Source organism: Acinonyx jubatus, chromosome E4, assembly GCF_027475565.1.
Source record: "Acinonyx jubatus isolate Ajub_Pintada_27869175 chromosome E4, VMU_Ajub_asm_v1.0, whole genome shotgun sequence".
Lineage (NCBI taxonomy): Eukaryota > Metazoa > Chordata > Mammalia > Carnivora > Felidae > Acinonyx > Acinonyx jubatus.
Window position 1 is genome coordinate 35,812,563 of NC_069395.1, and position 26,494 is coordinate 35,839,056.

The following is a 26,494-nucleotide window of genomic DNA, read 5'->3' on the forward strand; positions in this document are numbered from 1 at the left end:
ACTGGAAGTTTGTACCTTTTGACCACCTTCACACATTTCTTCCACTCCCCACCCTCACCTCTAGCAATGACCAGTCTGTTCTTCATATCTATGAGTTCAGATTTTTGTAGATTTCACTTATAAGTAACATCATACAGTATTTTTCTTTCTCCTTCTGACTTATTCCACTTAGTGTAATGCCCTCAAGGTCCATTTGTGTTGTCACATGGCAAGATTTTCTTCTTTTTTCTGGCTGAATAATAGTCCAGTGTGTGTGTGTGTGTGTGTGTGTGTGTGTGTGTGTGTGTGTTTGTGTGTGTGTGTGTACGTACCACATTTTCTTTGTCCATTCGTCCATTGATGGACCCTTAGGTTATTTGCCTGTCTTGGCTATTATAAAGAATCCTGCAGGGAACATGGAGTGCAGATATCTTTTTGCGACAGTGATTTCATTTTCTTCAGATAAATACCCAGGAGTGGAGTTGCTTGATCTTATGGTAATTCTATTTTTAATTTTTTGAGGAATCTCTGTACTGTTTTTCCATGGTGGTTTTACCAGTTTACATTCCCACCCAAAGGACACAAGGGTCCCTTTTTCTCCACATCCTATTCCAGCATTTGTTATGCATTCTTTTTGTTATTGGACATTCTAACAGGTGTGAAATATCTCATTATGCTTTTGATTTGCATTTCCCTGATGATAGTGATGTTGACCACCTTTTCATGTACCTATTGGCCATTTGGATGTTTTCTTTGAAACAAATGTCTAGTTCCTCAGCCCATTTTTTTTTTTTTAGTGTTTATTTATTTTTGAGAGAGAAAGAGAGCATGAGCAGGGGAGAGGCAGAGAGAGAGGAAGCACAGAATCTGAAGCAGACCCTAGGCTCTGAGCTGTCAGCACAGAGCCCAACGCGGGGCTCAAACTCAGGACTGCAAGAGCATGACCTGAGTTGAAGTCAGACACTTAACTAACTGAGCCACTCAGGCACCCCTTCTCAGCCCATTTTTAAATCAGATTGTTATTTTGCTGTTAAATTGTATGAGTTCTTTAAATATTGAGTATATGATTTCTAAATATTTTCTCCTATCCCATAGATTGCCTATAATTTTTTTGATGGATTTCTATGCAGAAGCTTTTTATTTTGATATAGTCCCACTTATTTATTGCTTTTGTTGCCTTTGCTTCTAGCGAAGGCAAAATCTTGTCAAGACTGTTTTAAGGAACTTATTCCTTATGTTTTCTTTTAAGATTTATAGTTTCAAGCTTTATGTTCAAGTCTTTATTTTGAGTTGATTTTTGTGTGTGATGTGAGATAATGATACAGTTTCATTCTTTCACATGTGACTGTCCAGTTTTCCCATCATCATTTATTAAACAGACTATCATCTCCCATGTGTATTCTTGGCTGTTTTGTCATAAATTAATTTACTGCATGTGTGGGTTTATTTCTGGGTTCTCTGTTCGGTTGATCTGTGTGTCTGTTTTTATGCCAATGCCATACTCTTTTGATTACTATAGCTTTGTAATATAATTTGAAATCAGGAAGTGTGATACCTCCAACTTTGTTTTTCTTTTCCAAGATTGCTTTGGCTTTGGAGTCTTCTATGGTTCCATACAAAGTTTAGGATTGTTTTTTTTCTATTTCTGTGAAAAATGCCAGTGGAATTTTGATAGAGGGTCACTTTGAATCTTTATTTATTTATTTATTTATTTATTTATTTATTTATTTAATATAATTTATTGTTAGCTAACGTACAGTGTATACAGTGTGCTCTTGGCTTCAGGAGTAGATTCCCGTGATTTATCACTTACATACAGCACCTAGTGCTCATCCCAATTTATGGACATTTTAACAGTATTATTTCTGCCAATCTATGAGCATAAAATATCTTCCCATTTATTTTGTGTCTTTTTCAGTTTCTTTCATCAGTATCTTGTAGTTTTTAGTGTACAGGTACATCTTTCATCTCCTTGGATAAATTTATTCCTAGGTATTGTGTTCTTTTTGAAACAACTGTAAATGGAATTAAAAAAAAATTCTTTTCTGATACTTCGTTGTTACTATGTAGAAATGGAACTGATTTCTTATATTGATTTGCATCCTGCAATTTTACTGAACTCACTTTTTTTATGTTTGTTTATTTTTGAGAGAGAGACAGAGAGAGCATGAGCAGGGGAGGGGCAGAGAGAGAGGGAGACACAGGATCCAAAGCAGTCTTCAGGCTCTGAGCTGTCAGCACAGAGCCCAACATGGGGCTTGAACTCAGGAACTGTGAGATCATGACCTGAACCGAAGTTGGATGCTTAATCTCAGTCTGAGCCACCCATGTGCCCCCAAATTCACTTATTCTAACAGTTTTTTGGTGGATTCTTTCAGTTTTTTATCTATATAATATCATCATCTGGAAGTAGAGATAGTTTTACTTCTCTTCCAATTTAGATGCCTTTTATTTCTTTTCTTTCTCTGGCTGGGATTTCCAAAACTATATTAAATAAAAGTGGTAAGAGTCAGATCCATGTCTTGTTCCTTATCTTAGAGAGGAAGCTTTCGGCTTTTCATTATTGAATATACTGTTAGCTGTGGGTTTGTCATATATGGCCTTTATTGTGTTGGCTAATGTTCTTTCTGTACTCAGTTTCTTGAGCGTTTTTGTCATGAATGGATGTTGAATTTTGTCAAATGCTTTTTTTACATCTACTGAGATGATCCTATGATTTTTATCCTTTGTTTTGTTAATGTGTTGTATTACATTGATTTGCAGATATTGAACCACCCTTAAATCCCTGGAGTAGATCCCAATCTATCATGCTGTATGATGCTTTTAATGTATTGTTAAATTTGGCTTGCTGATACTTTGTTGAGAATTTTTGCACCTGTGTTTATTAGAGATATTGACCTGTAATTTTCTTGTGGTGTCTTTGTCTGGCTTTGGTATCAAGGTAATGCTGGCCTGGTAAAATGAGTTTGGAAGTGTTCCCTCCTCTTCTATTTTTTTGTAACATTTTGAGAAGAATTAGTATTAATTTTTCTTTAAGTTTTGGTGACTTCACCAGTGAAGCCATCTGGTCCTGATCTTTTGTTTTTTGGGAGATTTCTTTGTTGTTGTCATTGTTTTGCTTTGTTTTGTTTTATTAGAGACAGAAAGACTGGGGAAAGGACAGAGGGAGAGAGAATATTAATTAGGCTCATGCCCACTGGGACCCAGTCTCACGACCATGAGATCATGACCTGAGCTGAAATCAAGAGTCAGATGCTTAACTGACTGAGCCATCCAGGCACCCCGGGAGGTTTTTGATTACTGACTGGTTATTTGTCTGTTCAGATTTTCTATTCATGATTCAGTCCTGGTAGCTAGTATGTTTCTAGGACTTTATCTGTGTCTTCTAGGTTGTCCCATTTGTTAGCACATAATTGTTCCTGTTAATCTTATATGATCCTTTGTATCTGTTATATCTGTTGTAATGTCTCCTTTTTCATATCTAATTTTATTTATTTGAGTCCTTTCTCTTTTTTCTGGGTGGGTGGCACCTATTCTCTTCCACGTAGGTATGGACACTGAAGCTGACTCCATCTCCACCTTCACTCTGATGGCTTCTGATTAATCTGAGTGAATTATGGCAATCCCATTCCCCTGAGATGGGTTCAGGACTAGATATGTACCTAGTTCTGTCAGTGTTATCCGTGGGACTATGTGCTGAGCAATTGAGGTCTGAGATCTGAGAAAGATCACCTCTCTTCTAAAACACATATATATAGGTAAAGATAAAGGAAAAGACGGTATTCTGACTCCTGAAACCACGACACTGGGAAATTTTTAATTGATTTTATGTTACAGTAAATACTAGATATTACCATTTAATTTATAATGCAGTGACTGATTAAATATACATCTTTAATGAGGGGAGGACATTGGTTAAATAATTTAAAAACTGTCAGTAGAGAATATATTTGGAAACCACAGGATATCCAACTATCAATGTCTTGCTGTTGTACTTTTTAACCTAGCAGATTTGTTTCAGGCTTCAGGAAGTTTGGACATAGCTACTTAGTGATGTTTCAGTTACCCTGATATGTTCTATTTGTCTGCTTCTCCATCCTTAGCTTTCATTGTCACGCTTGTTGCTTCATGGTTACAAAATGGCTGCAGCGCATCCAAGGAGGAGGAAGGAGAAAGGCCAGTGGACAAAAAGGGCATGCCAGTTGAGTGGGCCTACTTTTATCAGGAAAACCAAAGGTTTCCTGGAAACCCCTCTCTGAAACCTGGGGTGTTGTGTTTTATTTGCTGCTAAGTGCACTGTATCAACTTTATCTTCCCTTCTCAAATTTAGTTTCAAACATGTTAGTTCAGTAACTTGTTTATTTTTTGCTTATGCTTTATCAACTAAATGTTAGACTCACTAGGTAAGACATTTAGTTTTCTTTTTCTAAAATTTGGGCTTCTGAGCTATAAATATGTAAATTTGTGCTAAGTTCATGCAAATTTTAATTTGAACCAGGCATTGTGGAAATTTTTAAATGAGTTTTGTTTTTCTTATGTAAAGTTTTTCTGTCTTAGGAAGAACAGAAAACCTATTGAACATTTGAACTGAACTCCATTATAAGAATTACAATACAAAATACCTCCTCTCAGGGTCCCTTTTGATAACAGAGACTCACAGTCCATTAAAAGAAAAAATGAGCAGTGTTTAAATTTAATATCTGATATTGCATTCAGGATTTAGCTGAGACTTAGCTGTTCTTAAATTACGTACTCAACTATTTTTTTTTTTTACATCATCCACCTCCCCCCACCTGTATCCTGTTCAGAGACGTATTTATTCTGGGTTACTGAGATAGATCATTGAGGTAAAAATTAAAAGGATAATTTAAGGCTGAAAGAAAATATGGTTCGAAATGAATTGCTGCAGGTAGCAATGCGCGCTATAGACAAGGTAGAGCTGAACTTTAGAAGGAGTTAGGGACACATGGTGCAGTGGGGCAGTGAGTGGCCGCTGGGTAGTTGAGACAGGGTGAAATGCAGTTTTAAGTCTCTGTTCAGTGTTAGGGATTAGGCCTAGATTCACGGTGCACCTCAATTTAGGATTCTGGATCTAGGGTGGATGTGGAAGAATAGTTCTGAGCTAAATGCTAGTTTAAGTTCATCTCAGTCATTGGAGAAACTAAATGATGTCTTATATTTGTTGTACCCACCATATTCTCACCTGTTGTGACTAGAGGAGCCACTCGTCATAGGGGAGTAGGTAAAATGTGTATGCTTCCAGACTGGAAAGAAAGAACTAAGTAAATAAGCTATTGCACTAATATTTTTCACTCTCCCATTTTTATGGTACATGACAGCATCTCTCCGAGAATATGACTGTTATCTTTCCTAATCTTATTATGCAGGAGGAGAGGAGTGGAAAACCAGGCTATTTTATTTCTGTGTCTCTCAATTAGGGAAGGAGGAAACTCATGAGTGAATCTAACAGTTATGTTGCCACAGATTTTTTAATCCAGTTTTTTTTTTAAGTTATTTACAGTTATTGTGGACGGTACTGCATGTTGAGGCTAATTGGAAACAGTGACCAGATTCTTAATCATTGTCAGGAAACTGCATTCAGAGAATGAGAAGAACACCCCCACTGGATGAATTGCAGCCACCACCATATCAGGATGACAGTGGTTCTCCCCACCTCTCATGTACGCCCTCAGAAATTGGGGACAGTAAATGTGAATTTTCCCACTGCAGCAACAGTCCACGATGCTCATATAACAAGTGCCCAAGTGAAGGAAGCACAGGTCACGAAATAGAAAGTTTTCATAATAAAGGATATGAAGAAGACGTTCCAAGTGACAGCACTGCAGTCCTGAGCCCAGAAGTAAGTAAAAAAGCACATAGAGTGTTTTAAATGGACGTTATTGGAGGATAATAATCCTGTGCTTCTCCTCTTGGTAAGACGGTTTCATCACTATCCTTGTCCTTTGTGGCTTAAGGTACCCGTGTTCTCCTTGATCTAATTTTGATCCAGCAGACATGTCAGGACTGTCTCGACCATCCTTCACCCACCCCACCCCCTTTTCCCCAAAAGGAGGATGCGTAGCTAAAAATGAGAGCAATGCACAAGATACTGAAAAAATGTCTTCCCCAGGTTTCCATCTCAAGATAGGTCTTTTTTATTTTAACATTGTATACCAAACATTCTGGAATTACCTGTTTCTTCCATCTTGAGGCTCCTATTATGTGTTTTTTATTTTTAAACTTCTTTTAGTTTGGATATTTTTTACTTCTGGGAGGTTGCTCACTGATGTTTTATAGGTTTTTCAAAAATGATGTTTTTGCGTTTTTATGTGATGGAATATGGAAGGGAAGAGTGATGCTCAGCTTTATTAACATTTGGATTCATGGCATCACTCAGAGTGGTTGGTTGTGGTTTAAGTTATTTCCTATTTTGAAGCAAAAAAGTGAAAATGACAACAAAAATACATGTGTTGAACTTTTGAAGTCTTTCCATGTTCTTAAAAGGATTTGTTTTAATCTTTCAACAATGATGAACACTGTAATAGTAATTTGAGCTTTCCATTAGGTACTATGTACTTTTAGGACTTACTTTCTTTTAGACTGCAGCTTTTTACAACTTTTGTCCCAAACAGCATTTCATAGTAGTACTCTAGTTATGTCAGTGTTCTCACTAGGTGAAATCCATATACTGCCAAAATTAAATAATGGAAGTAGAGCCATGAACAGAATTCCCACAATTTTAAGTTTTTCTTACATAATTTCTAAAAACACGTGTTATCTGTCACTATGTTTCTACTATTTCTAGTATTCTAACATAGTATCTAATTTAGAAGAAAATTCCACATTGGAATTTTAAGTTTAACACGTCCGTATTTCATGGTTTTCCACAAAGACTATTTCTTTGTGCTCTGTGCATGAACAAATTTGAGACCACTGTTTTGTAGGTTTACACACTGGATAGATAGCCAACAAGTTAATGGAGGAGCCTGGATTGTGGAGTTAACAATAACAATAGCAGTCAACAGTTGTGCCAGAAATTTTGCTATAAGCTTTATAGTCAGCTCAGTTAATTTTAGCAACCTCATCTTCAGGAAGTTATTTCCATTTTACAAATGAAAATATTAAGACTCAGAGAGTTAAGCAGTTTGCCCACATACAAGCACCTATTAGATGGTAGAACTGTAATGCAAACGCAGGTCTGTCCGACTGCAAAAGCAGTGCTCTTAACAGCTATATTCTGTTGCCCTTCTTGACCTAAATCGTTGTGTGGGAAATTACTTTGATCACTGGCATGGTACCCTCCCTTGCCCGGTACCCTACCAGGCAAGCTGTTTCAGAGAACTCATGGACCAAATTCGGATGCTCAGATCACGTGTGTGTGTGTGTGTGTGTGTGTGTGTGTGTGTGTGTGCGCGCGCGCGCACACGCGTGCGCATGCACATGTGTTTTAACCTATTTCTTTTTTTTCTTTTTTTTTTTAATTATGAAGTTTATTGTCAAATTGGTTTCCATACAACACCCAGTGCTCCTCCCAACAGGTGCCCTCCTCAATACCCATCACCCACCCTCCCCTCCCTCCCACCCCCCCAACCCTCGGTTTATTCTCAGTTTTTAGGAGTCTTAACCTATTTCAAATATAATGCCAGAAGAGGAGCAAGGTGAGGTAGGTTAACACACTTAGAATAGGATGCCAGTAGGTACAGGTGGTGGGAATACACTGTGTAAGCCTTGGTTCAAGTAATGCCAAGTGTCCTATGTCACTCTTCCTGCCCCATCAGTGTTCCCTATATACGGTTGTAGTAACAGGGACAAGAGTTGAGTTTTTTTGTTTTTGGGGTTTTTTTTGAAGTAATCTGTACACCCCGCGTGGAGCTTGTACTCACAACCGCCAGATCAGGACTTGTATACTCCACCAGCTGAGCCAGCCAGGCACCCCAAGAGTTGAGATGTAAACAACAGTGCCAGGGGCCAAAAACATATACTTGTTTTCTGGGAGAGATGCAGGGACAATTACTCCTGTCATCAGTAAAACTTGCCAATTAGCCTACTAACTCAACCTAGGTTCTATTTCCATTAAGGAACACATGGGTGACAGAGCTTTAGCTCAGAGGTGACATGATCATGGCTTGGGCCTTACATTCCTTCCTTTAGGCAGTACTCATTTGTTCTATTATATTTTTGATTCATGATGTCTGTCTTTGGCATATCTTCCAAGTTATTAATTTAGTTACTATCTGTATTTACTGTATCTTCTGAATTTTGCCTCTCAGATTACTTCCTTATTCATTATTTATAGTTAACACAGGCGTTGAGTTTTGCCCATATTTCAGAAGCTGCCAGCTTGCTGTCTGTTGACACTTAGTCTCTTCTATCCTGCTTGTTTTTGTGTCTCTGTAGCAGAATTGAATATATTCAGACTCTACAGCAAGTGCATGTTGTATCAATATCTAGATGCTTTTATAGCCTCTGTTAGTATAAAGTCCACTCTTGTGTTTTTTGAAATTTATTTTGCTTTCTACTGTTCCTTTAATAGATACTATTTATCAAATAGAAAAGTCTTACTTTCCTCTTCATTTAATTCAGGGCATAGCTATGTTAGTGCCCATCTACACACACAACTGAACTGGGATAGGAGTGAGGGTTCCAGTGAGGGTTCCCTGGCAAGAAGGTCAAAAACTCTACTGATGACCTTTTACTAGCTGACAGTCATTCAAATGTAGACACCTTGAAAGGAGGGATTATTTTCTAGTAGCCTGTTTAGAGAACACAAATAGTAATTTTTGTCTATAAAGGTCCACCCTTTTAACCCTCTCTGGGGCGTTATGAAATTTTTTACTGCCTTGTAAATCTTAGCTATTATGATACTATTTTAGAAAGTATTTCATTGAAAAATCAAAGCCATGTAATTAATCATCTTTGATTGCCAATTATGAAGTGGCATACGTTAAAACATTTTGCTCTAGATTGTCAATTTTTTTTGACAGAATAAGAATATGTTTATTCTGATTTCATCATATTCCATTTAAAAAAAAAGCCGAATCCTTCTCTAAGAGTCTGTTCCCTCTCCCTAAGTGTTGTTCTTCATTTCTTCTTTTTTTTCATACATGGTACCAAGCAGGGTCACCCATAGGTAGACATGTAAGATTTATATGTAAAAGACCTGAGTATTTTTGGTTCTCTGCTGAGTCTTCCCCAACTAAAATACAGCCTGGCACATGGTTAGTACAACAGTTAGAGTTTGTGTTCAGCTGCTTTAACAAGAGACCAATATGATGGCTAAAAACCACAGAAGATTGTCTTTCATTTAACGACAGTCTAGGGGAGTAGGTGGCTTCGCTCTACATCATTCAGGGGCTTGGGGGGGGGCGCGGGCAGGGCGGGAGTTTGTTTTTTTGTCACTCTGCCGTCCCCTGGAGTATTTGTCTTAGTCCACATGGTCCAAGCAGAGCCACCCATCCTACCTGCGTATCTGCTGGTGGGAAGCCTGAGAAAAGAAGAGAGTGAAGGTCAAGTAATTTCCGCTATAAACCTAATCTGGATGTTTCAGACATAACCCTGCTTGCCTCCCACTGACCAAAGCCAAGTCTCATGAGCATAGCTGCCACAAGGAAAGTTTTGAAGGGCAGTCTCTTGCGGGACAGTGTGTTTCTGCCTCAACTCTGGTAGCCCTTCTCAGAAATGCAAAAAGGGAAGAATGGGACTAGTAGGAGTGGCTGCTACCATAGGCACCAAGGACACGTTCAGAAGCAGAAAATTATAAAATTGGTCCACATTTTAAAATGTCCATCATTTTAAGATGTTTAAGACTTGTTAAAATGCTTGAAGGGACAAAGTGGTGACGTTGAAAGGTCAGACACCTGGGTTTGGCACAGTCGGTAAGTAGCCAACCCTCTTGTTACATTCCAGGGACTTAGGCTGGCAGGAATTTGAGACAATTCTGGGTAAAACAGGTATAGCTTCTTCCAGCCTCATCATTAAAATGTACAGTTTTGGTCTTTCTGGAAGTTTTGAAATGTGTAGTCAGCGATTTTCAACAGTAAGTAACCTCAGAAAATAATACGTAGTTTTAAATTGAGGTTAAAAATTAAAGTGTAAATAATGTATGTTATGGAAAATAAGTATTTGGCCACAAGTATTTTTGAGGCCTCTGTATTTATACTTCATATTTCCCATTTCCCTTGATTTCCAAGCCTCAAGGTGCTTACACTCTGTTACAGATGGGGTGTTTTAGAACAAACTTTCCAAAGGGGACCAAATTTTTCAATGGCATTATGCTTGTATTCATTATCTTTCTATCCAGCCTAATATTGAGCTGTCAGTTGCATTGTTTATAATGTTGAAAGTGCAATTTAGTAGTTTCCTACGAAAGGAAGAGAGATACATCTTGAAGCATGTATTTTTAATTATGAAAACATATCCAACTTTCTCAAAATTGTGATGAGGAATACTAAATTCTTTGTCTGTATTATGATAAGCTTTTGAGTTTAACCTACCACGTTTACTCCTCTGACCTTGTGGAGTAGCTTTTGATCGTAGTTGACTGTTACTTATTATTACCTTCTTTGTGACAGTTTTCACATCCTCCTCCTAAAGCAGTATCAGATGTTTATTTACATGCTCGATTAAATACTAGAGTTAAAAACTGAAAACATTTGAATTTGCTTTTCTTAGGATATGTCAGCTCAAGGATCATCTTCACAGCTTCCCAAACCTTTTGATCCTGAGCCAGAAGCTAAATATGGCACACTGGATGTGACTTTTGACTATGACTCACAAGAACAGAAGCTTCTGGTAACAGTGACAGCTGTCACCGATATCCCAACATATAACAGGACAGGTGGCAACTCATGGCAAGTACACCTTGTTCTTCTACCTATAAAGAAGCAGAGAGCAAAAACCAGCATCCAGAGAGGACCATGCCCTGTCTTCACAGAGACATTCAAGTTCAATCATGTTGAATCCGAGATGATTGGAAATTACGCAGTTCGGTTTAGACTGTATGGTGTGCACCGTATGAAAAAGGAAAAGATTGTGGGGGAAAAGATTTTTTATTTGACGAAATTGAATCTTCAAGGGAAAATGTCACTACCTGTGATATTGGAACCTTCTTACAATCATTCTGTGAGTATCTGATCAAATAGCCTGACTATGCTTTATGTCGTGATATATAACGTAGAGAGTTTTTAAAATCCATTATCAGTCCAGCTACTTTTTCAGTCTTTTTTAAATGCAATAATCATGCCTTTACAAAATTTCTAAGCCCTGGATAGGTCTAATTTTTTCTCATTCTAGAAAAGTTGCCCTTGAAGATTATATGTGACTTATGTATTTTATTTAGTCCTTCACAGAGTCCAGTCCAATGTCTTACACATTTGTTCCTGTGTTAAATATTTATTAGATGATTGATTATGACATCAAACGAACTCCATGCAGATTTTATTATTTCCTTTCCAGGTTAAAACTAAGTGGTACAGTAAGATCTAGCCCCATATCTTGTTTAATATGCCACAGAAATCATTTGCTTTTATAGAATATGTACTGCTGCCCAGGTCATGGCTAATTATCTTTCCAACTGCTATGAAATTATTTTTAAAGGTTCAAAAGAAAATCTGGCCTTGTTATACTCTGTACCCTTTCTAAACAAAGGTTTTGCAGTAGTTTGGGGAGAATACTTCAGTTTCGTCTATGAGCTATTATCCCTTTTCCCTTTTTTGCTCCAGGTTCTGATCACATATCAGTCTCTCTCCCTCTCTCCCTCCATATTTTTAACTAAATTCCCGCAAGACATTGCAAATCACAGGAGAGTTGACCTGCTTCTTTAAACCGGAGATACATTATGTCACATAGTTATTTAGATTATGAGAAAATCTGTGATATGCTGTAAGTGTAAATTACAAATTGTATTTATTCCTCTCTACTACATTGAATTAAAAGCATTTTTATAATATAAATACAGAGATTTTAGAATGGATGTTTATTTTTAAATAAAGGTATAATATTTGAGGGTTGTTTTTAAGCTTTTAAAGGGTGTAAGCATAAGTTCAAGATCAGAGAATTTATACCAGGAAGCATTGGATCTTATAGGATCCTCATTCACATTAGATTTTTTTTTCACCATACCATTTCAGCTGGATGATTTCAACATTTTTAAAACCAAAGGCCATAGTAAGTATAGTGTATCCCTGCGGGTTTGTAGGATACTGTTTAGCCTTTATTGATAACTTGTTACAATTTTAAATTGCAGAATTACCACTGTGGGGAAATGTCCCTTTTAAAAATATAATATCAGCAGTTTATCAGAGGAGAGAGAAAAGAAGTCCAGGCAGTATTTCAGAGTTGGAAAAAGCAGTTTTTTATAAAATTGAATATTTGGCAGTTCTTAATAGGATTGTAAACTTTTTCATGATTTGGTCTGAGTGATGACTAGTTAATCTGTGAAAACACATTCTTATAGAGAAATATACCTGATTTAAATTGAAAGAGAATGACCGTATCATCGTGAGGTATGTATTTTGTATTTATTTACTTCAAATAATCCATTTCCAACTCTGTGTTAATTATATTCATTTCACAAACAAAATGAAGCAACAGAAAATAATATGGTTTCATCTCTGGTCCAACTAAATTATTTCTGTATATACCTACATTACATGTATTGGCTTGTAGTCCTTGATTCTATATTTCTGACAACCAGTACAGTAAATTTCTGAAGCATGTTCCCAGAAAGAAAAAAGTGCTAGACAAATAGCTTCTAAGAATCTGACTAGAACTGTCCACTGCTCTGGGAGAATTTTTTCTCTACACTGCCACCCTTTTCAGATTTACTGCCTGTGTTTAATTGTTCCTCTCTCTTTCCATCTTTCCCGTTTCACCTTCTCCAAATCCAAAATATTTTGGCTTCTGTGCCAAAAACAATTTAGCATACCACAATTTTGAGGTCAAGACTCATAATTCTATCAGTTGTCTTGTCATAACAATAAAATACTCCTAGAATGTTTGTGTTCTGTATGTGCTACAGTGTTTATGTTCTCTTTGCTTAAGTTTTGATACTAACCGTATAGAAAAATCATGTGATTATAGATTATGTGGGTGATTTTAGCTTTAATTTTATAAGATGTAATAATAAATGAGTGAGAAGTTCTCATAATTAAACAATTTATTCTTGTAGCTTTTGAATAATTACTTGATGTCGTTGCAAGAATATTAATTAGCCTTTAGGTAAAGGACAGTTTTAAGATATTCAAAAATTGATATACTATGATTAAACATATTTGCAGTTTAATAACAGTTTACTTTTATGGGTAATAATAGAAAGACAGAATTCTACAATGGAAAATTTAACTTTATATTCAGGAACTGATCAAATCAGTACATTGAGAGAAAAAATGATCACTATCACCGGATGACTGAGAACTAAACCCTGAGTTTCCCTGAGGGGAGAATTTAAGTTGAACTTTAAGATAAAGATTCGGTTTGATCACTGAATGATAGAAAACATACAGAGTTGAAAAGCATGAGTCCTTTGTACTAACTAGCTGTGGCTATAACTTTGGATAAATTATCTAATCACTTTGGGCATCAGGTTTCTTAATAGTAAAATGAGGGAATTAAACTAAATGTCCCATCTATCTCTGATATTATGATTCTGCTAATATATTTTGGGAAAGGCATTAGGTAAGAACAGAAACAGGAATTTAGATGCATTTGGTGTGCTAAATATATGACATTTTGTTTGGATATTTATTATGGTTTCTCACTCCTCCATATATTTTCAAGTGTCGTCTAATGTCTGAGAAAGTCCCAACTAATAGTCCCACCTCCCTGAGGGCAAGTTCACTTTCCCAGCCTGACTGGGAGCTTGGGCAGAGCCACGCTCACGAGGCGCTCCAGTCCTATTCATGCCCAGGAAACCTCAGTACAGACTGAACAGAGAAGCAGGGGCTGCACTCACATCATGTTTGCATGGGCTGATGGTGGAGGAATCTGATACTCAGAGTCCGTAGTAATTCTGAATTAGCTTTGCTGGTGCAGAAATAGTATGTGTGCTAGACAGTGACTGTTGCAGGAGAGAAAAGACCTTGGCACATGAGTGTCCATGGGGAGCAGTGGCACAATTTCCTCACCGGGCCAGTTCTGCAGCGTAGTTTTAGTTTTTGTTCTTGAGAAGCGTACCCATAAGCCTATTCTCTAGTCATCCTGATTCCCTTAATAAATTACTCTTCCGTTTAATGTTAGCTTCCAGTGTTTTCAGATAAGAACCCTGACTGACAAATGTTGAAATAGCCATATGGTTTATTATTTAGTTGTTTTAGTCATCTCTGAAGCCAGACTCAACAGCTAGAATGTTATCAGTTACCCTTCCTGCCCCGGTGTACCCCTCTTACTGGAACTTTTCTCATGTACTCATCTTTGTTCGTATGGCACTCTTTCCTGGTATATAACCCCAGCTACTTTCTTCACCTGCATCTTTAACGCCATATTACTCTGTATAACAGTTGCCTGGAATGGCATCTCCCCGCCCCCCAACTTTTTAAAATTTTTTTTTATTTTTGAGAGAGAGAGAGCACGAACAGGGAAGGGGCAGAGAGAGAGGGAGACACAGAATCCAAAGCAAGCTCCAGGCTCTGAGCTGTCAGCAAAGAGCCCAATGCGGGGCTCGAATTCACAGACAGTGAAATTATGACCTGAGCCAAAGTCAGGCACACAACCGACTGAAACACCCAGGCACCCCACCTCTCCCCCTTTCTTAATTCCAGTTGTATTTCTCATTCAGCTTTCTTAATAATATTAGATTTTTTATTATGATTTATTAATAATGAGACTTTGTTCTTTCTCTCACAACCCTTCCTATACAGACACTATTTAACTAGCATAATGTATGCAGTGTGACCAGCTAGGAAATGGGGACTTCAGTCCTATAGCTGCAAAGCACTGAATTCAGCTACCACCTTGAATGAGCTTAGAAGTAGATTCTTGGCCAGAGCCTCCAGATAATAGCCCAGCCCAGCTGAAACTTTGATTTTAGTCTCGTGAGACCCTAAGTAGAGAATCCAGCTGAGCTCATTTGGACTTCCTACCGCAGAAAGTGTGTTGAAACTTAAGCTTTAGCAATAGAGGGCGCTTAACATGTGCCTTGACATCTGTGTTCCTTTCAGTCTGTCTCCATGTCATATTTCTGTGTGAATGCATAGCATCTATAGTAAGTAGACGTGGGAGTGGGTGGGCTTGTCTCCGAGGGAAGGAGATCCTCAGGAACTCCTAGACTTAAAGACTGGAGAAAGGAGGGGTAAGGTAGGAAGAAAGAAATACTAAAATATCCCAAGAGCCAAGAATCAGTTATGAAGGAAGGAATAATTAACTTTGTCAAATGCTACTAATGGAACCAATAATCTAAGTATTGAAAACTGCTCATTGAGGGGCTCTTGGGTGGCTCAGTTGGTTGAGCACCTGACTTCAACTCAGGTCATGATCTCACAGTTTGTGAGTTCAAGCCCTGTGTCCGGCTTTGTGCTGACAGCGCGGAACTTGGAGCCCACTTTGTGGGTTTGTGTCTCCCTCTCTCTCTGCCTCTCCCCTGCCCATGCTCTGTTTCTCTGTCTCTGTCTCTCTCAAAAACAAATTAACATTAAAAAGAAAAAGAAAACTAACTGCTCGTTGAATTCAGGATATTCAGGTAATGGGTAGCCTTAGCGGGACCAATTTGGATGGGGTAGAGGGTAGGCAGAATCCAAGCTAGAGTGGTAATCATGGGGACAACTTTTAAGCCAAATTTGGCTATGAAAGTAGGAAGGAAGAGGACTTTAGGAAAGATGTTTTTGAGGTTAGGAGAAACATGGGCACACTTAAATACTAATGCCAATGGGGTGCCTGGGTGGCTCATTCGATTAAGTGTCTAACTCTGTGCTGACAGCTCAGAGCCTGGAGCCTGCTTCTGATTCTGTGCCTCCCTCTCTCTCTGCCCCTCCCCTGCTCGCACTTTGTCTCTCTTTCCCCCTCTCAAGAATAAATAAAACATTAAAAAATTTTTTTTTGAATACTGATGCCAACGATGTAATCAGTGATGATGTACAGTATCAGGGAACAAACTGAAAATGGGGGTTAACTGATACATTTGGGATGATGAGAGGCAAAAATGTTAAGAGTATTTTTAAGATATGTGTTTAAATTGTGGACCGTGAAATCTCAGTTGAAGAAAGACGGAAGTAAAGCTAGAAAGGGACTGATAGGCAGTGGAAGGAGAAAGGCTGGTGGACTGAAAATCCCAAGGATATCAAGGAACAGATGAGACAGGAGGAGTTGAAGAAGTGTGGAATGACAGGGGAATGTAGTTAGAGAGGAGACTGCTTTCAGTTAATGTCAGTGATGGACGACAAGGGTCCGGAGTGAGTATCTGAGATAGAATAAGAGACACAATCACCGGAGATGGATAAGTTGGTCAGGAGAGGCCAGGTTCTTGGTGGCTGGCTTATCCACCTGCACACTGAAGTCACAAAAGATCCTGGCAGAAATTAAAGTACAAAAGAAGATTGAATGAAAGATTATTGTTCTTGAGGAATGCAAAGGAAATGCCCAGGACAGACTATCTATGAAGACAGGATGGTATCAGCCTTAAAGAAAAATAGTTATTCTTGTCTATAAATTCAGAGGAAGAATGTTTGAGAAAGCAGCGGAGAACTTTGCTTTTGACCCTAAGGCATTTCAGGTATGAGGGAATAACCAGGATGGATAAGTCTGCAGAGGATGATGTATCCTCAGGGAAGAATTGGATTTTGGTTGAAGTAAAGCATTGGGGGGTTCATAGAAGAACCTGAAGTTCTGGAGGAGTTTATCATAGATCAGGAGTACCAGAAGGCATAGTGAAGAGATTCAGAAAAGGAGGAACATAATGTCTTAAAGTAAAAGACGTAGCCAATATCATCAGGGATTTGCCTTCATTTAGGTTGCTCTGAAATGTCAAACCCAATTATAATTTGAATCTATTTAAATCTCAGATTTTATATAAAGTCTAATTGAAATCCCATCTTTATAGAAATTTTTTACATTGTTTCTAATATAAATTTAAATTAGTTGATCTTATCTTTGTTTTTTAAATGTTTAGTTTTGAGAGAGAGAGAGAGAGTGTGAGCATGAGTGGAGGAGGGGCAGAGAGAGAGGGGGACAGAGGATCCATCCAAAGCAGGCTCTGCACTGACAGCAGTGAGCCCAATGTGGGGCTGGAACTCACAAACCGTGAGATCATGACCTCAGCCAAAGTCAGATGCTCAACCGACTGAGCCACCCACGTGCCCCAATCTTATCTATCTTTGTATACCAAATATCTAGTAGTGGTTATTGCTGTATGAATGTTGAATGGATGGATGGATGAGTAGGTGCATGTGGTACCTATTATTTCTGACTTGTTGCCTCTGATGCTTGTTTTTGTGGCTAGTCATAGGTTTTCTTGTTATTGAACTTATTCTGTGCCCTTCTAGATTTTAAATACTTTAAGAATAGAGACTGTGTGTGTTTGATTTGTATGGTTTTAGTTATACTTACTTTTCGTAGAACCTAGAACATAGGTATTCAGTGAATACCTATTAAATTGATGCATCAACATGTTCAGGTAAGCGTAATCATTTAAAAATTCTTACTAAGGTCTATTTCATTATTCCCTGCTAGGTATCAAAACAGCCCTGTTAGGAATCTTTTATGATTTAGAATCCAGTGAGTATATTCGTAGGGTAATTAAATAGGAACACATCACAGAGTGTTTTATTTTTAAATAATAATCAACTAGAGACATATATGCTTATGTAATTTCCCATTCAAGAGTATAATGCCACAGTCTTTCAGACTTCCTTATGACTTACTAAAATGATGATCTTCTTTTAGGTACTTTAGAACCTATAATTCTTAAAATTCCTGTGTCTCAAAAATAGCCTATCTTTTTGTTAATAGATTGAATTAATTTAGTTTGATATTTATACTGTGACTGTTATTTTTAAGACAGGTAAATTATTACTTATACTCTGTAATTGAAATGTGTGTCCTCCTAAGAATCATACTTTAGTCTGTATTATTAGCAAGTGTCTTCTAAAACTTAGCTTCACCTGTTTTCGTATTCACGACATTCACATACTACCATTGTGAAGAATCTACATTTAGAAAATGTACATTACACTCCTTAATCCTAAAGCAATTAAAAATAGAGCTTCATGATAAACTAATGATCACAGTTAAAAATTACTACATGAAGGAGAAAGCTGCCTGTGTATAATTCAGTTCCCTAGACAATAACACCAGTATGAGTCATGGCTCACTTTAGTGTAAAACTAAATAGTTACAGACCTATTTAGAGACAGTTATTCAGAGTAGGTAAGCATGTATTATCAGTAGAGAGGAATAGCTCTAGTCTGGGAAGAATTGTTATTAGATAAATCTTTCAGTGAAAGAGAATCTAAATTAGAAAATAAAAGGAAGCTTTTTGTTTAAATCAGATTCTTAGTTTACAGGGTCAAAAGTCAAGTTTAGATCCTATGTCTCAAGAAATTTTGAACATGCAGAAAAATTGAGTGGGAAAAAATGGAATCTTAGTAGCTAAAACTGTTCGTTCTGCATATCGAGTATAGGGAACAGCAAACAACTCACCTAGGATTCATTGAGTTGAAGCCTCCATGTGCTAAACGATACACTACTGAGGACCAGCCTATACTTCGCTCTTGTATTATTTTTTTCAAAAATGAGCCAGAAAATTGAAGAAATAAGCATAAAGTACAGGTATTATTTTCCTTTTCTGCTGTATTTTATGCAATTAACTCTTCCAACATTCTGATTTCAATTGTTTGCACTACTAATGAGAGAAATTAACAAATGCTTTATGGAAAGACAGTACTATTTGATCAATTTAGAGTGGATTAAAGATTATGACAGATAAATTTAGGTTTAAGAGGACAGCATATTCGAAATTCAGTGTAGAAAAGAAGCAGTTTTGTAGTTGATGCATCTATGTTCTTATGGTGGAATACGACCTTAAATACTGAATGCAGGCCTAGGACAGAAGAAATGAATTTTTAAAAATTAAGGTTGAAGGAAATCTATTATTAGTGAGTTTTCAGTCTAATCATTACATTTGTTCTATGGACTCGGTAGGGACCTGTTAGGAGCCAGAAAAAAATATCCATTTGACAGTTACATTTTACTTAATTCTACTCAGAGCAAAGAATAATTCTGGTCAAAAACTGATAGTACATGATAAGCCTGAATATCAGTTCCTGATGCTGTTCCTATTAGGCAGATATATTTAAATGATTTCTGTCACTGAAAATGAGCATAGTCCTGCACATACGTTGTGTGCTTATTCATTACTGGAAGCTCCTGCTCAAGGGAAATGCACATTTTTAAGGGTTGTGCATACAAAGCTATTCTTGGGAAAAGCCTAATTCTCCATGGTGTACATGCTAGTGCCTGAGATACGACTGGAATATATGACCTGACTCCCTCACAAGCTTGGGATGAGTAAAGGAGATGAACTATGGGAAAACCTTTGTAGACCAGAAATGCTAGTTGTTAACCTGAAATAAAATAGATTATCCTTAATTTAATATGAATCATTCTGCCATTAATAACGTTGTATAAGATACTCTCTTGTCTTGCAAAAAAAACAATGTCTTATCTTTCCTTTGTCTAGTCTTAGACCTAGAATGTTCGTATAAGCTCTATCTATCTAGCGGTTACAGTGGTCCTCTTATAGTCTGTCACTTTGGGCAGCTGGTGACTAGAATGGTACCAATTGCATGTTTTCTAGTAGAAGAAGCTGGTATTGCTGATTAGGAACTAAAGACTTAATAAGTTTGGTACACATAATTTCTAAATTATCTGATATATCATCAAAGCATAGAATTTATATATAATCAAATTATATTAATATTTCCATAATCTACAATAAAAAATAGAGTGAGCTCATTGAACTTTAATTTGGTTTATTTTTCAAAGAATAAGATATTATCTAGTTCATGGAAAATAGCCTGTATTACAAGTACATTTTTCATATTAGTCAGCTTAATTTGGGGGTATATTTTTATTTAAAATGAAAGCCGGCATTGTCCCTTTTTCAATATTTATTTAGGGGGGCTGGAGGACTAGAGAGAGGGGGACAGAAGATCCAAAGAGGGCTCTATGCTGACAGCAGAGAGCCCCATGCAGGGCTCAAACTCATGAACCATGAAATCATGACCTAAGCTGAAGTCAGGTACTTAACCTTAAGACTGAGCTACCCAGGTGCCCCTGGCATTATCCCTTAAGCTGTATTCACATTATAAAAAATTTTTCTCTATACTAACTCATTTGTGATTTTTCATAAAAGACTAAAGAATTGCCGGGTAGTGGGAATCTACAGTTTTAATGTCAAAATTGTTAGACATCCAAGACAAAGTGTGCATTTGTATTTGGGTGGGTTGGTGTAGCATCCAGGTTGGGAGCCCAGAGGCTCTGCAGTCCCTGGCCTCACATCTTGGTGCCCCAGTTCATCCTGATTTGTGTTCTTGGGTGAGTACTCAGCCCCTCTGTGCCTCATTCATTCATTTGTTCGTAAAAGGGGCTAGTAGCAATGATGGCTGCCTCAGAATATGTGCGGCAAGTAAAGGAGAGAAACCATGTACAGAACTGAAATCATCATCTAGCACAAAGTAGGACCTTGATACTGTTGAGTGATTTGGTTTATTTCGTCTGTGGATAAATTTAGTGTTCTAAGTCAGTAGTAATCTTCATTTGGTGCTAGTCCATAAATAAAAATTATTATATTGTGTTTTTCAAGTTTCAAAATGAGGAGGAATGTTAGCAATCTGGAAAAGAGGAAGGTAAAAGTCCTTTAATCCAACAGTGTAAAAAGCATTTAATCCAACAATACAAGTCGCTAAATCTAATTCAGGCCTTGAATGTTTTTAAGATACAACTTTTTAGGGGCGCCCGTGTGGCTCAGTCGGTTGAGCGTCCGACTTCGGCTTGGGTCATGATCTCACAGTCTGTGGGTTCGAGCCCTGCATCAGGCTCTGTGCTAACAGCTCAGAGCCTGGAGCCTGCTTCCAATTCTGTGTCTCCCTCTCTCTCTGACCCTCCCCCGTTCATGCTCTCTCTCTCTGTCTCAAAAAGGAATAAACGTTAAAAAAAAAAGATACCACTTTTTAGAAATATATTTTTGAATAATTATTTATAAGTCTGAATTATAGGGACACCTGGGTGGCTCAGTCAGTTAAGCGTCTGACTTCACTTCAGGTCATGATCTCACAGTTCGTGAGTTTGAGCCCCGTATCGGGCTCGGTGCTGACAGCTCGGAGCTTGGAGCCTGCTTCGAATTCTGGGTCTCCTTCTATCTCTGTCCCTCCCCCACTTGTGCTCTGTCTCTGTCTCTCAAAAATAAAGGTAAAAAAAAAGTCTGAATTATAAATATTCTTCCAATAAGTGCAATTTCATTATTTTCAGTCATGTTGTATAACTCATATGACATCAGCAAAGCATACGAGGCAGTTTAGCCTAGGTTATTCTGAGATGACAAAAGCCCTGAAACTTTTAATGGCTTATAAACAACAAAGGTTTCTTTTTCACTGTGCTGCGTGTCCATTGTAGGTTGGTTATGGCTCTGTTTCGTTTGTCTTCTCTCTGGGATCCAGACCTCTGAAACTTTGCGGGTTGTCAGAGGACGTAGCAAACTAATCCCTGTTCCTTAAAGCTTCTGCCCCAAATTAACACATGCCACCTCCACTGACATTTCCGTGTCTAAAGCAAGGGTCAGCAAACTGTCTATAAAGTGCTAGAGAGTTCATTTTTTTTAGGTTTTACAGGCCACAAATGGCCTCTGTTGCATATTCTCTCTTTCTCTCTCTCTTTTTTTAGAATGCCTTTTTAAAAATGTAAACCCATTCCTTGCATGCTGGCTGTAAAAAAATGGGCCCTAGGCAGCATTCAGTTTGAGCATGTAGTTTGCTGACCTCTGGTCTAAAGCAAGTCATGTAATGTCAACAGCAAGGGGCAGTGAATAATAGTGAACCAAATGTCATACAAAGATTTGCTATGATTAATATCATCTAACGATTAACATTATTTATAATTGCATATCAGTAATTTATAAGTAAAGTTTTGCTTTTAAGTATAAAAAAATTTGCTCTCTCGGGATAAACATTCTCTTTTAAATCTTATTTAAATAATAAATTTGCATAGGAAAGTCTTTCCTAAATACTTAGCTTTGTCCAGTTATCACAATTTCTGATTTCAGGTTCTTAATTTATAAAAATATTATTGGACTTAAAAAACTTAAATGTATGACAAGTCTTAGTATATATTAAACAAGTTTGTCTAAACTGGCAAGTACCAGAAGAAAATACAAGGAATAGTTAGTTTATTCCTCGAGTTAAAGATAGTGGATTAACCACATTTGTCTCTTTCCTCTTCTTCCTGTAATCTTTACTTAAATGATAGTATCTTGGTTAAAAAAATAAGCGCACACACACACACACACATTGACATTTATTCCCACAGGCTCAAACAGAACTGGAATGAAGGCATCAGCAGATATGAGCAATCAGGTTCTGGAAAATAGTGTGGATGGAGGCTGGCAGCTGATTGAGCAGAAGGGAGGAAATCTAGTGAAAAGTGCATATAGAAGGAGAGAATTGATCTGATCTGCAGAACCATACTTACTTCAGGGTACAGTAGAGGATAGCATGAGTCTAGGGATTAAAAGTGAGAGTCCACTACAAGCCAGTAAAAAGTGCAGTTATATTTCTCTCTGGCATGAAGAATACTGCCAGGCTTGTGACTATATCCGGGCAGTAAATATCATGGATTTCTTCTCTGGAAAACTCAGTGGTTCCAAGCTAAGACCACCTCATAGTGATATTTAGAGATTCCCCTGAGAAATTGCCTGGTCCACATCTAATCACATTTTTTTTTTTTTTACCAATCAGTGAACAAACTTGTGTTTAAAAGTATACAGTGTTTTATCAGCTTTTTAGTGATGCATTTTTAAATATGAAGAGACAGTCATAGCTCAGGAGACTCTGAAGAAGGCCTCCAACAGGAAAGAGGAAACCCAGGATAAACAAAAATTTACCCTCCAGGAAGAGTACATATTGCAGAGATGAGAAGAAAAGTAAAAACTAATTCTGATTAGTATTTTCAGGAAGATTTAATAAGGTATATACATTTTAAATAGAGGGAATATTCTAAAGAAGGAACAATCACAGAAGAAAAGGCTTTTTAAAACTATACAGATTGAGAATAACTGTTGTGTAGGAAACCAACAGTGTTCACTGTGGCTTACAACCAAGGACGTTGATAGCAGGCTTTAAGTTTACGTGTTCATGAGTTCACATGAGTTCACATTTATGCTTGTAACATAAACTTACCTTTTTGGAAGAAAGTTCATAAAATGAATGATTTTGCCTTTAAGTTTCTCTCCTCTTTCTGAATATATAATATTTCATATTTAAAATCTGATTAGATTTTAAATTAAAATTAGATTTTAGATGAATAGGCTTCTACTTAGATCCTGTATATGACCATTAATTTTTTCAAGGTAGATTTATAAAAGTAGTCTATTCACCAGTAAACAACTGTCTTAATATTCTGTTAAATAAAGGAAGCAGAAGTTTACAGCTCACATATAGTATTTATTTTTCCCTACAGTTTAAAAATCAGAATTTCTCAGAGTGAACTCTCATAGTCATTTGTGTCATAATCTCCTGGAATACTTCTTAATAGTGTCAATTCCTGGGGCTCAATACTAGATTCACTGAATCACTGAATCAAAATCACTAGTAATCACAGAATCCCTGGTAATTTTTCTTTTAAGTAAATTCCCCAAGGGGTCATTAAATACACTAACATTTCAAAGCCACTGGAATAGAAAATGTTTTTTTAAAAAACATGGTGGATAGGAGTGGGTTGAGGAATGTATTTTGGGTTAAGTTTTGTCTGTTTTCTGTATTTCATCAGATCTTTTCATCTTTTATTGTCTTTGGCTTCCTTTTCAAGTATTTAAGTGTGTATTATTTGGACAGTCAAAAAAAAAAATTAAGGGAGGGGTGCCTGGGTGGCTAACTCAGTTGAGCATCCGACTCTTGATTTTGGCTCAGATCATGATCCTAGGGTCATGGGATCAAGCCCCATGTCAGGCTCCACGAGTGTGGAGACTGCTTGAAATTTTCTCTCTCTCCTTCTGCCCCTCTCCTCCACTTACACGCTCTCTCTCTCTAAAATAAAAGTTAAAAAAAAAAGGGAGTAGAATTACAAAAATGTGTCAGTGAAATTGTAGTAAAAATATGAAAAGTTCCCTTTGTAGAAAATTCCACACCCTCATGTAATTAACTGAAATTACCTATGAAGACCCAGAGATTACATTGAGTAAATGTTTGCATCTGTTAAGATTCAGTCAGTCTCAAGTGAATGCAAACTAACTCAAAATGGCTTGAGCAGTAAAGGACCTTCTAGAGAGTAGCCCTCTCTTCAGACATGGCTTGATCCAGTGACTGAAATAGCACCACTGAAGTCCTGATTTCTCTCTTTCTGCTCCTTCCACCACCCTCTAGCCTCCACACTCTGTCTTCTGTGTGTCAACTTCATAATCAGATTGCACATAGTTGCCCTTTGAAACTTCTTGTGTCCCACTAGGTTACATGCCCATCCCAGAACCAGTCACAGGGATGGGCTGCACTGATCAGCTTAAGCCCTAGAGTTGGGCAATGGGTCACTTTCCAAACTACATTAGAGAAGAGATGGAAAGGAGTACATTCACTATTGAAAGGAAGTGATAAATGGATGCTAGGGAGATAACCAACTAATGTCCAATATCATGTTTATTTAAATTTCTTGAAAATAATATTACTAAAACTTTAGTGATTAGACATACCATGGATGAAATCCTATTTTAATCAATTTGATAATATCCCAGAATTCATACTTTTCTGCATATTGTTTTAGGAATTGAGCTCTGTGTTAAACAGTCTTTCTGATCTGCTTAATTGGCTATGAGCTCAGTTCTGAAAATGGTTCTTAAGCCTGATTACACTAGTATGACTTGGGGAGTTTTTAAAATAAAGATGAATAGACTTCTTTTTGACCTGTTGAATCAAAAACTTAAAGGAATGGGGCCAGGCTATTCATATCTTTAAAAATCTCTGCAGGAGACACTAGTGCCTGAATAGCATTGATCATCATTGTCCTATAGAATCTATCTTATCTCCACATCTCATTCTTCACTATTATTTCCTGGATAGCCATAGGACTAAAATGAGTCCTTGCCAAGTTTTGAAACATCTGATAAGATTTAACATGAAGCTAACCATATCGTTAAGAAAACTCTACTTATTAATAGTATAAAATATTTTTCCAAAACTGTCTGCTCAAACTGCAGCCAACTAGACTATTAAAAATCACCTTTAGTACAAGTAGTTTTATGTCAGATACTTGGAATGAAACTTGGATTTCTATAAATTATTTTGAAATAGGCCTGAATAGGAAGAAATGGTTATTATACACACTAGTAAGTGTTAACTTTCATTGCCTTTGGCTTTTTTCAAAACTTTATATTTCAGATATATTATAAAATATTGAAATTATCTCCTTGATTCATTAGAAGCTTGACATGTTTTCAAAAAAGAAAAAGATGAGGGGCATCTGAGTGGCTCAGTCAGTTAAGCATCCAACTTCAGCTCAGGTCATGAGCTCATGGCTTGTGAGTTTGAGCCCCGCGTGGGGCTCTGTGCTGACAGCTCAGAGCCTGGAGCCTGCTTCTGATTCTGTGCCTCCCTCTCTCTCTCTGTCCCTCCCCCACTCGTGCTGTCTCTCTCTGTCTCTCAAAGAATAAACATTAAAAAATGTTTTTAATTAAAAAAAAAAGAAAAATACGAAAAACATGTTAAAGGGGATTAAATTCATTATGGCCATGAGAAAAGCTATTTTACCAAAAAACATTCATTATATGTAACCTTGGAATGTTACAGATTAAATTTTCTTTGGATTCAGTTTTATTTAAACAGTTTATTGTAGCACTGAAGATGTTGGAAGTAAATTTTTTTTTTTTTTTAGAAATTGACAAATTCAGCATTTCCTGGGCCTCATTGGTCTTTTAGGAACGTGAATTTGGGAAAATATGCCATGTGGCCTATTAAGAGTCCTCAAGGCCATCTCTGTATAGTGTAGTCCCACTTGGACTATCTTCAGATCACACTGTAAAATGAAAATAACATAAAAAATTTTTGTTCTAAAATAGTACACATCGTGATAAAGTGAAATAAAAAGCACTGCTATTTCTATAGCTCTTAACATTTCATTTCCTGAAAACTGCTTTGAATGCTCTATGAGGATATGAACAAAAACAACAGTAATAACATCATGTGGAATAACTCAGGTAACAAGAGAATTCATTGTGAAGTCAATTAAGACTCTCAGAAATATCCTTCTATATTCATACTCTAATGAACACATAAATCATATTTTGCTGTTTCATTTGTCATTAAGTTATTCATAACATTCAACATTTGAA

At 37.1% G+C, this 26,494-nt stretch overlaps 1 protein-coding gene across 10 annotated transcripts in view; it reads left to right on the forward strand.

The window, feature by feature from the left end:
• SYT14 (synaptotagmin 14) overlaps positions 1-26,494 on the forward strand; it is a 260,002-nt gene that overhangs the window by 152,934 nt on the left and 80,574 nt on the right. For 9 of the 10 annotated variants that reach the window (XR_008293364.1, XR_008293365.1, XM_053209770.1 and 6 more), the window contains 2 exons: positions 5,568-5,839; positions 10,651-11,100. Coding sequence is in view for 8 of the 10 variants with exons in the window: in XM_053209770.1 (XP_053065745.1) it covers positions 5,568-5,839; positions 10,651-11,100 (722 nt within the window). In the remaining 2 variants the exon portion in view is untranslated. Of the gene's footprint in view, positions 1-5,567; positions 5,840-10,650; positions 14,537-26,494 lie in introns of those variants that run through there. The other variant, XM_053209769.1, reaches the window with a different exon arrangement.